This window comes from Nematolebias whitei, chromosome 21 (genome assembly GCF_014905685.2).
Source record: "Nematolebias whitei isolate Nwh7 chromosome 21, NemWhi1, whole genome shotgun sequence".
Lineage (NCBI taxonomy): Eukaryota > Metazoa > Chordata > Actinopteri > Cyprinodontiformes > Rivulidae > Nematolebias > Nematolebias whitei.
Genome location: NC_056518.1, coordinates 1,532,905 through 1,544,693, shown reverse-complemented (window position 1 = coordinate 1,544,693; position 11,789 = coordinate 1,532,905). Strand labels below are relative to the sequence as shown.

Here is an 11,789-nt window from a genome sequence, read left to right as displayed (position 1 = left end):
GTGACCTTGTCTGCAGCTGGGAAGCCACCAGGCCCCGTGCAGGGGTCGTATTCTCTGATCAAAGCTTCACACAGAAGGTTGTAATCCCTTCTCGTGGCATCAGGTTGACACTCGATGAAGGTGAACACCTCTCTGTCTGAAGTGAGCCTTATCAGACTGATTTTATCTGCATTAGGATAACCACTCAGTCTGAAATCAAGGTAATTTAGATACGCCTTCGTACCAGTAGACCCCATAGGCCCAGGAATAAAGTGTTGAACATATTTTGAGATTTTTTGCAAATCCGAAATTGGGAGCAAAGGCTGTATTATCGGTATCGTAGGAACCAAAATGGCACGTGGAGGTGTGTCGCTAGACACATGTGGAGGTGACAGAATGAGATTAAGAGCAGGAGGTGCACCAAAATCCTTCTGAGGTGATGGTGGGTGACCTGGACTCTGACCTTGTTCGTCTTTGAGTTCCAGACAAGCTCGCCCCACGTCAGAAATCTCATTTGTTGCTACGGCTAGTTTCTCCTCACAGGCTTTTAAGCGTTCCTGTGATGTTTGACATTCACTTTGTAAACGCACGCCTTGTTGTACTAACGCCGCCTTTTCCAATCTGCATTCGTTCAGAGCTTTTGATGTGAGCTGCAACTGTTGTTGTAGCGTATCGTTGTCTGAACACAGTGCTTGGTACTTAACCTCTCTTTCCCTTATCTTCTCCTCATATGAGTGAGCTTGTAATGACAGCTGAGCTTGTGAGAGCTCTCTGTCACGTTGTAACTCATTCGCACGGGTCTCCTGATCAAAGTTAGACTGTGCCATGAGTTTGAGGTACTCCTCTTTTTTGCTGTTTAACCTTATTGCAAGGTCGTCAGCCTTGTTTACCACAGCATAGAATGTTGCTTTCAATAAGAGCGCCAATTTAGCCAGCTGGTCATAGCTTGACTCTGTTCTGTCTGTAGAGGTCACACTCTCTGCAACATCCTTCAGCTCGTCCAATAACTCTTTTGAGTTCATGCTGTCCACCTGTTCACCATATGGATGTAAGGATTCTGTGAGCGGCGTCAACGCTCTCTCTAACCAGTCCTTCATCTCACAAGGATCAATATTCTTTTCTGTCACACCTGCCATGGTTATTCACTGTTCAGCACTTATCTGGTTAAATAATTGCCAACTTTAGAGTTTTCAACAGGTAAATATTTGTATTTAAGTTATCAGTGAGTCTCACACACTATTTTAGCTCTGGGTTCACTCAACAGTACTGTATAAGCCAACTTATTCAAAGGAATGGGCACCTATTTGTAGGATTCACCCCAAAGCATGAATATTCTAAGTAAATGCCTCCTTCTGGCAGTGTTACTTAATGTGCTTATTTTTCAACAGATACAAGAACCAGGCCTATTTCAGTGTTCATTTACTCTAAAGCACTTAAAATTAAATAAACCTGCAATATTCTAAAATTTTTCAAACGCTTGTTAAGCAGTTCTATATACCAGAAATTTGCTATTTAAAACAGTCACTCATAAACCAGGCTGTATGAACAAAAAAAGAAAAGAAAAAAAATGAGAGGAATTATCAGTCTCCCTTTAAGGAAAACTGTTATACTCCTCTTTCCACAGCAGGTGGCGGTGTAAGCTTATTTATACCAGCAGGAGTCTATGACAACTTCCTGTGGATCGTTCCGTTGACATCCGGTTGTTAGCCTTTAGCTAGAATTAGCATCGGCTGAACAAGGTCACATCAGCGTTTCTGAACGGGTTTAAAGCTTAAACGTGGCGTCGCTTTAACAAGCACGTCTATCTGCATGAACACATGAGTTTTGGGAGCAGTGGCAGCTCCATTTAGCGATTTTAAACACAGAGGAGGCTTCGGTTGAACCGAGATTCATTTCCGGGGTCACATGATTGAATCAACCAATGAGCAACGGGGTGGGTTTTACAATCTGACATCAGAGGGAGTGAACGCAGACACGTCACCCATTTCTCAGCGAATCAGAGCGACCCAAACAGCGGTTTTCAACCAATCTCAGTTTGTTATTCCAGCTAGCTGTGTTAGCCTGAAAAAGTCCGGTCAACTTTCGTCCATTAACCTTCAAAATGTACGGTTTTACTGCTACAAATGTAACGAAGTCCTTTCAACAGTGGTCTGAGACGGCGCTCAGCTTCAAAACAGCATTTTATCCATTCAAAACACGACTCGTTCAATGAATCTGAACCGAGTCCGAGAGCAGAACCGGGTCAGACAGAACCCGTTCCTCTGCGACCGTTTAAACAGAATAAAGCGTTTTTCCACAGCATGACAGCTTCAGTTACACAACAGATGTACAAATTTCAGCTTTAAAATGAACACATTGACATAAATTTCAGCTCTAAAAACAGTGTTTTTCTTAGAACACCGACTCGTCCGAGCCGTTATCTAGAACCGAACTGGATCAGTACCAGAACCACACAGCTGATAACAGTTTCAAACAGGGCAAGTCACCTTCCCACAGCTGAAAACATATCACTGTATTTTCTCTGAGCACCACAGCTGAAAAACATTGCTTTTTACAGTCGAACAGAAATCTGCACTTTTTATGCCAACATGCAGTTCAAGTATTACACAAATAACAAAGTCCATTCCATGAGACGTACGGTGCAACCAGTATGTAATGAGACAGCCGAGAGATGGATTTAGCTCAGGGGTGCTCTCTTATGTTTTATAATATCTGGACAAGTTCAAGTACATGATATTATACTTAATTTAAACGGATTCTTTCATTTTTCTGGACTAAGTGATATTGTACTTAGAAGTACTGTGTCGGAAATGGTCTAATCAGTGACATGAGACGTTAATTTTCTTTGACCCATCAAAATGAACGTGGTCATTTATTAACAGAATCAAAATTTAACATCAAAACATTGTATACTTGATTATTCTGATTGATTACAATAACAGCTTAATTAATGAGCTTTACAATGAGAAATCATACGGCCATGATTTCTCACTTGCAACTAAAAACAACAGACATTTCCTTAGATCTTAAATTAATGTCTGCAGGCTTAGCTTATCTTTTACTGGCAGAGAAATATAGAGATTGAGTAAAGTTTAAGAAGGGAAAGTGGATACTTAGGGTTAACTAAGATAATAAAGAAAAGATGGGGAGTTATCTTGTTTGAAACCAGATAGCACGTTTCCCGGTGATTTCAGCTAGATGGTACCCGAGCGTCGACTCTTTACCTTGGTGGGGTTTCAGAGAAGCCTTCTCCTGGCGTCCAGCAAGGCTGAGTCTTTTTACCTCTAGGGATTTATCCGCTTCTCATCAACTTGGGATGACGAGGCTGACTGGCCCAGCTTCCAAAATAAACTTCCCCGAAAGATAGGGTTAAGTTAAGTGGAATTTCAGCAAACATGCTGAACTCCTGAGATGTTGAATAGGTCTTTGGCGTAATGACCGGAATCAACACTCCAGACAGGTGTCATCTTTCAGAAAATGACCAGCGTGGACTTCACCCTTGCAAAGTCACACTGTCTTCCTTCTCCATGGAACTTCTGTTCTCTCCAGAACTTAGGATCATGCTCCCAGAACTAACTGGAACTAGGAAGTGTCGACTTTTAAAGAGTTCTGCTTCCGGTCCCTTTTGGGAAGTCCTGATTGGTTGAAAGAACCAACAGGGGTGTGGTTTTAGTGACGTAAGAGGTTACTACAAGTCAGAAAAACAGAGAAATGTTTAGGAACAGACAGAGAAATGTTTTGGAGAAATGACAGACTACAGGTGCTAGTTCATCTTGTTTCTGTCTGAGAGGTTTAAAAACATGACAGTTCGTTCCAATAACTTCTTTCTGACTTTCGACCGACATCACTACTTCTCATTTCAGACAGAAGATCAAAAAATGCATAATTACTTTGTAACAGACATTAACTTGATTTATACTTTGAATGAGGATTAAAAAATCATTAATACTGTTTCACAGTTGATTTAAAATGAGTAGTTCACTTCAACATTTAAAATGATTTGAACTAAACACACTTTTGATTATCAAGACATTTGTAAAAATAGTAATGACAATATAAAAAGAGAGTGTTCTTTCAATTGATTAGTTCAGGATACAAATTAGAAAGTCTCTGGATGAGCTAATTTGTATTTCTGGATTCAAATCAATGAAATAACAGTTCCTGTCCCATTAAGGTCTTCAGGGTCAGGTTTTGACCGGAGGCTTAGTTCACTACACTGTTAACTGATGACGTGAACTCCGCTTGGAACTTTTTTCATAATAGTTTCATTTATTTTCTGAACAAACATGCTCCTTTTCGTCAGTTCAGAATAAAGGGACGAGAAAGCCCGTGGTTTACTCCAGAGCTAGCTGACCTCCTGCACAGGAGAGATCATCTTTGGGCCACAGCGAGAAAATCTGACATGGACACTGATTGGTTGAGTTTTCGACAGATGAGGAATAAATGTACAACTGTTGTCAAAGCAGCAAAACGCAACTATTTCTTATCTCAGACATCCAAAAATCTAAATGACCCTAACAGATTCTGGAAAACCATCAAATCTCTCTCAGGCACCCCCCAATCATCTGACCTCCCATCACAACTTCTCATTAACTCTGTTCCTGTGTCAAATAAGCACGAGATCCTGAACTGTTTCAACAAACATTTTGTTGCTTCTAGTTCTTTATTTGACGCAGTTACTAACAGAATATCAGCCACTTCACTTAATAACCGAACTTCTACAAATCAAATCCCTCCTACAAGTCAATCCTCAGTTAATCACAGCTTCTCTTTTTCTCCATTCTCATTCAGTGAGGTCAATAAACTATTAAAAGATCTTGACCCTAAAAAATCTGCAGGTCCAGATGAACTTCCACCTTACTTCTTAAGGCTGGCTGCTCATATCATCACAGTCCCTGTGACCCACATCTTCAATCTCTCCATAAGACAAAACTCCATCCCAGACACTTGGAAACAGCCTTTGTTCTTCCTTTGCTGATGGGAGGTGACCCCACCTCACTGAACAACTATGGACCAATCTCTGAACTCTGTATTTTAGCCAAGGTTCTAGAAAAACTGATAAACTCTCAAATCAAAAATTACCTGGACTCATTTAACATCTTACCTCCACATCAATCTGGTTTCAGGAAACAACACAGCACAACCACTGCTTCACTGAAGGTTCTTAAAGACGTTGTTGAAGCACTGGATGCTAAGGATTATTGTGCTGCACTTTTCTTAGACCTGTCTAAAGTTTTTGATACTGTGGATCATAACATCTTGTGTCATAAACTCTCAGAAATCGGTTTCTCAGAACACACCATTGGTTGGTTCTCTAACTATCTTTCAGACCGGAGGCAATGTGTTCAACATAATGGTACTTCCTCCAGTTATTTAACAGTCAACAATGGTGTACCACAAGGCTCAGTCTTAGGACCCACCCTCTTTACAATCTACATACATAATGTAGGTTAAAACATCCCTAATGCATCCATATATTTCTATGCTGACGACACAGTTGTTTATTGCCGAGCTAAAATTGTTGCTAAGGCTTTCCAACTTTTGAAATCTGCATTCAACTACATCCAGACAGATTTGTTCCGCCTCAAACTTGTCCTAAATGCTGACAAAACCAAAGGGATGCTTTTTTCAAATAGGAAGTTGGGTCCCAGCAGTTCTTCCTCCGGTTTTATCCTCAAATGGTGTCCCCATTGAGTTTGTTGATTCCTATAAATATTTGGGTATCTTGGTCGACTCACCTCTTTAAAGCTCCATGTGGAAAACTTGGTAAAGAAACTGAAAGTTAAACTGGGTTTCTTTTTCAGAAACAGATCCTGTCTAACCCTGAATGCTAGAAAACGCCTTGTATCTGTGACTTTCCTTCCCTCCATTGATTATGGTGACATTATTTACATGAACGCTCCTACAAGAACCCTGCAGATGTTGGATGCTGTCTATCACGGTGCACTAAGATTCATAACTGGCTGTGATTATCGTACCCACCACTGCACCCAGTATTCACTGGTTAACTGGACATCATTAACTTCACGCAGACTCTCTCACTGGTACATTTTCATCTTTAAATCACTTCTTGGTCTGCTGCCTTCATGCATCTCCTCCTACATGTCTCTGCGTGAGTGCAGCAACAGAGTGCGCTCTCAGGACATTATTACCTGCAGTGTTCCCTCAATGAGGACTGAACTAGGCAAAAGGGCCTTCTCCTACTCCGCTCCTGTTTCCTGGAATATCTTACAAAAAGATTTGAAGCTCTCGACCTTGACCTCTCTAAGTGGCTTTAAGAATCTGTTGGACTCCTGGCAGGGACCAATGCAGACATGTTCCTGTTTTTAGTTTTCTACATTCGCCTTAGAATCTAGCTGTTTTTTTTTTGTTACCTTTTTCTTTTAGCCATCCTATTTGGTAAAAAATAAATTAAAAAAACCTGCAGTATTACTTTTTATAATTGTTTATTGTTGTTGCTGTTGTCCATTGTTGTCATCTTTCTTTGTTGAAATCAGGTCTCTCTTGTAAATGAGTCCTCGAGGCTCAATGGGATTTACCTGTAGAAATAAAGGTTGAATGAATGAGTTAAGGGCCCTGCATATTCCATCTGAAGCGGCAAAATCATCTCTCATTGAGTAGTTGCGTGAATAAAATAGTCATTTTGTTCTCAGAGCAGGTTCGCCTGCCCTTTATCTAGATAAGGCCCAGGCTGAAGTTTTCTCACAGGTGTACGCGTCAAGTATTGTGTTGGTCAGAAGTTTGTGGGCGTGCTCATCAATGCAGAAATGTGCTTGGCCATTCAGCTGTATGACTCTTCACACATACTAAAGTAGTCAAATGGCCAAAATCTCCTGGATGGAGATTGTCCAGACATTGTGTACGGAGGAGTCTGTCTGCTGAAAAGTCTGGCGCTTTCTTCATGATAGATTTGTGGAATAACGGTGGCTGCAGGGACGGAGTGAAGACTTAGGTGGGAAAAAACCTGTGCAATGACATATACAGGTACGTCAGTGGGAGGGGTTTCCCATGAGCTCTGCACCTGTCTCGTGGACTAAGAAAGGAGTTTGCGAAAATGACCGTCCCGCAACCACGTGACTGCGAGTCGACTGTTTGACTTTGGATGGGGTATGCTGGGCCCTTAACACTGTGTAGAAGAACAGTGACAGCACAGAGTGACGGCTCCTGGCGAGTGGAGGAAGCAGTCTATCCACTGCCAGGCACAATGACAGAGTGAGGGGTCAAGTCCCATAGATTAATCTTTAGCCATTCCACCAGCACCTCAGTCATTTGAAACATTACTATTAAGCAATATACAATACTGGAAAGCCTTTATCTACATGGTCCTGGATAAAATTGCTCCTTCCACTCGCCAAGATCTGTCAATCTGCATTGCCTCAGAAAAATAAAAGAAGGCAACTTATTTTATTTTTCACCACAGTGCAACTCCTACTCTCTTGAATAACTTGCACCAAAAACATTAAGGTTTACTGTCATTCCCTCTTCAGTTCCTGTCAAGAAATATGCTTAACTTGAAAACTACAAACCCTAAATACTTCTGAACTTGCAATCCACCTGCAGCTGAAGTTGAAAAAACCTGCTCTAAGTTCTGACCCTTCATATTGGTAATAGGAATGCAATGCTCAAAGGTTTGTGTTTATTTTAGTTTCCTGTTTATTGCTGATGATGCTGTCAGTAAAATGTTTGTGATTTGTTTTCACCTTAGATACTGAACATTGAGCGGGTTCAGGCTCTAGAGGACTGGCTGAAAACCACTGACACAAAGCTGACACAAGTTAACGGGCAGAGGAAGTATGGAAGGCCACCTGTGGGTAGGATCCTGAAGCAGAGAATACCTCTAAACACACGGGCACAGGAAGATATAATAATAAAGATAATAATTAAATTCCATCCATCCATCTATTATCTTTACCCGTTTATTCCATTTTGGGTCACGGGGGTCGCTGGTGCCCATGTCCAGCAATCACTGTGCGAGGGGCAGTACACCCTGGACGGGTCGCAAGTCCATCACAGGGCCACATAGAGACAAACGAGACAAACAACCATTCACTCTCTCACTCACACTTAGGGACAATTTAGAGTCACCAATCAGCCTAACATGCATGTTTTTGGTCTGTGGGAGGAAACCGGAGTACCCGGAGAAAACCCACGCATGCACGGAGAGAACATGCAAACTCCACCCAGAAAGGCCCCTGGACCGGGGTTGAACCAAGGACCTTCTCGCTGAGAGGCAGCAGCTCAACCAGTTGCGCCACCGTGCTGCATAATTAAATTCAATTCAGTTTATTTAAGATGGCCAAGGATGGCCGGAAGGCAAGGAAGGCAAGATGGCCACGCTCAGAGCAGTTGCAGCTTCACAGGCTCCCGGTACCATCCCAGTTTTTAGAAGTTTTGATATTGACTCTGTGCCTGACTCAGCGCGATTTATGCGTGTGAACTATAGCTGAACCGAACTGAGGAGAATAGGATCGGATTTGCCACAAAATATAGCAGAAATCAGCAAAAAACTCAAAACTACGCTCGGCAGAATGCAGATCTTAAAGTCATCTACCTGGAAGCTGCAGCAGAGGCGTTCCAGCGGGCAGAAGAGGAAGCGCTGCTCCCGGCTTAAGAGGAGAGGATGCCGGGCGGGGGTTATGGTGAGGCTACGAGCTAACGCTAAAGCCGGTAAACTCCCCATGCCGTCTCTCTTTCTGTCGAATGTCCGCTTGTTGGTGTAGATGAACATATGCATGATATATATTCATAAATTAAACGGATTCTTTCATTTTTTTCTGGACTGGATAATATCGTGCATTGAATTATTAAAAACGTAACGTGAGTCTAATATGTCTAAATCTATTTTGGATTTTGTGTCCCAAAATGGATATGTAGATCCATGGAGGACACGGAATCCACTAACAAGGACCTATTCTTTTTACTCTCAAATACACCAATCCTATTCCCGTATAGATTATTTTTTTGTTGATAGCTCTTTAATGCAGAGAGTCACGTCTTCTGAATACTATCCGATTGTTATTTCAGACCATTCTCCTCTAAGCATTGATATAAATTTTATAAACAAACCCAATTCTAGTCCTCGTTGGAGATTTAATACTCTCCTGTTATCAGATGAGCCATTTAATAAATTCATCTTATCATCAATTGATGATTTTCTAAGGTTCAATAAGAGCGATACAATTTCTCCCTCACTACTGTGGGAAACATTAAAAGCTTATCTTCGGGGTCAGATTATCTCTTTTTCAGCTAATATTAATAAAAATCTACGCACTAAGATATCAGAAATATCAACAAAAATTCAGAATATTGATAGGCAAAATGCCGTTAATCCGTCACATGATTTGCTGAAACAGCGACAGGATCTTCAGATGGAACTTGATCTTTTAACTACATCTGATGCGGAGCGACTCTTGATACGATCTCGAGCCACTTATTATGAACATGGGGAAAAACCAAGTAGACTTCTGGCACATCAATTGAAACGAAAAGCTGGCTCTCACATAATATCACAAATTAACGATCGGTCGGGCAATCTTGTTTCAGATCCTGTCTCTATTAATGATACTTTTAAAAAATTCTACTGCAATTTGTACAAGTCTGAACTACAAGCAGACTCAAATGAGCTATGTGCCTTTCTTCAGGATATTGACATACCTAGGATAGACAAATTGCTTTCTGACCAACTTGAAGCTCCCATTAAATTAGAAGAAATATTTGCGTCAATTAAGGATATGCAAAGTGGTAAAACACCTGGCTCAGATGGTTTCTCTGCCGAATTTTTCAAAAAATTTAAAGATAAAATAGCCCCTCTTCTTCTTGAGGTTTATAATGAGTCATTTGGGCAGGGCTTGTTGCCTCCCACCTTGACTCAGGCCTCAATTTCTCTCCTGTTAAAGAAGGATAAGGATCCTACTGCCTGCGAGTCCTATAGACCTCTTTCACTTTTGAATGTGGATTTTAAGATTTTGTCTAAAGTACTCGCGACTCGGCTTGAGACAGTTCTCCCTCGGATTATTTCACAAGAACAGAATGGATTCATTAAAGGTCGCCAGTTGTTTTTTAATACTCGTACACTGTTGAATACAATTTTTTCAACTCATTCCTCTAAATCTCCTGAAGTGATAATTTCTCTTGATGCCGAGAAAGCTTTTGATCGAGTGGAATGGGAATATCTTTTTGCTGTTCTTAATGGGTTTGGTTTTGGAGAGAGGTTTGTGTCTTGGATCAAGCTACTTTATACATCCCCTCAAGCATGTATTCTCAGTAATTCCGTCCAATCTGATTATTTTACGGTGGGACGTGGTACTAGACAGGGTTGCCCTCTTTCTCCCCTCTTGTTTGCGTTAGCCATTGAACCCCTATCCGTTGCTCTAAGATCCCTTTCTTCTTTTCATGGAATCGTCCGCTCTGGTGTCGAGCTTAAATTGTCCTTATATGCAGATGACCTTCTCCTGTATGTCTCTGACCCTTTACGGAGTCTTCCCCCAATTTTAAATATTCTAGAAAAATTTGGATCATATTCTGGCTATAAAATTAACTCACTTAAAAGTGAATGCTATCCAGTGAATTCATTAGCTTTAAAGCTTAAGCCTTCTGATATCCCTTTTAGGCTCAGTCCCTCGGGATTTAGGTACTTAGGAATTAATATTACACGTACTTTGCCCTCAATGTTTTCTCAGAATTATGCCTCACTAGTTTCCCAAATTGCATCAGATTTACAGAGATGGAACTCTCTCCCTCTTTCATTGATTGGTAGGATTAATATTATCAAAATGAATGTGCTACCTAGACTTTTGTTTTTATATCAAAATATCCCTCTGTTCTTGCCCAAACAGTTCTTCAGGTCCCTAGATCAGATGGTCTCATCTTTTTTATGGAACGGAAAGGCCCCCAGAATGAGACTTTCTTTATTACAACAGTTCACCACAAACGGGGGTCTTTCTCTACCTAATTTTACAATGTATTACTGGTCCTCACATATCCATAAACTGACTTATTGGTTAAATTCACCTGATCTGATTTGGTGTAAACTTGAAATTCAGTCGATTTCTGCATCTTTTTCGCCCGCTTCAATTATTTATTCATCATTACCAATTAAATTATCCTCAGTTACTACAAATCCTATAGTGCTCTCAACACTCAGGATCTGGTCACAATTTAGGTCCCACTTTAAATTTGTATCACCCTCTAATAAAATGCCGTTACTAAAGAATCACATTTTTTCTCCAGCATCTAATAATGCTGCCTATAGAATTTGGTATGAGAAAGGTATTAGAACAATGAGAGACCTGTACGAAGATGGTTTATTTCTTAGTTTTTCAGAATTGTCTTCTAAATTTAATCTACCCACTTCACATTTGTTTCTTTACTTCCAAATTAGGCATTGCGTTTCATCGCAGTTTCAAAATTTTCTAACTTTGCCTACTGACCCACCATGGGTTGAACTCTTAGTTTTGAGCCCCAATTTGAAATCTCCTCTTTCAATTATTTATGGAAAACTTATGGCAATAGAGGCCGATTCATCGGGTAAAACTAGAACTGCATGGGAACGTGAACTGGGTGTTAAACTATCAGATTCATGGTGGGATAAAGTTATTCTCAGCATACGTCAGAGTACACCATGTGCCAGACTACAGTTAATACAATTTAAAGTAATAAATAGAGTACACTTCTCAAAAACACGTTTATCTAAAATGTTCCCCTCAATACCAGACCAGTGTGATAGATGTCAGACTTCACCTTGCAACTTAAGTCATATGTTCTTTTTCTGCCCAAAACTGCAAGGGTTTTGGAAATATTTTTTCTCCATA

General features: G+C 40.7%; 1 protein-coding gene across 1 annotated transcript in view; it reads left to right on the top strand.

Moving 5' to 3' along the window:
• The first annotated feature begins 724 nt into the window (after nucleotides 1-724).
• Nucleotides 725-11,789, top strand: part of LOC119427623 — a 64,616-nt gene continuing 53,551 nt past the window's right edge. The window contains exons 1-2 of the mRNA XM_037695259.1: nucleotides 725-745; nucleotides 7,685-7,790. Coding sequence (XP_037551187.1) covers nucleotides 725-745; nucleotides 7,685-7,790 — 127 coding nt within the window. The remainder of the gene's footprint in view (nucleotides 746-7,684; nucleotides 7,791-11,789) is intronic.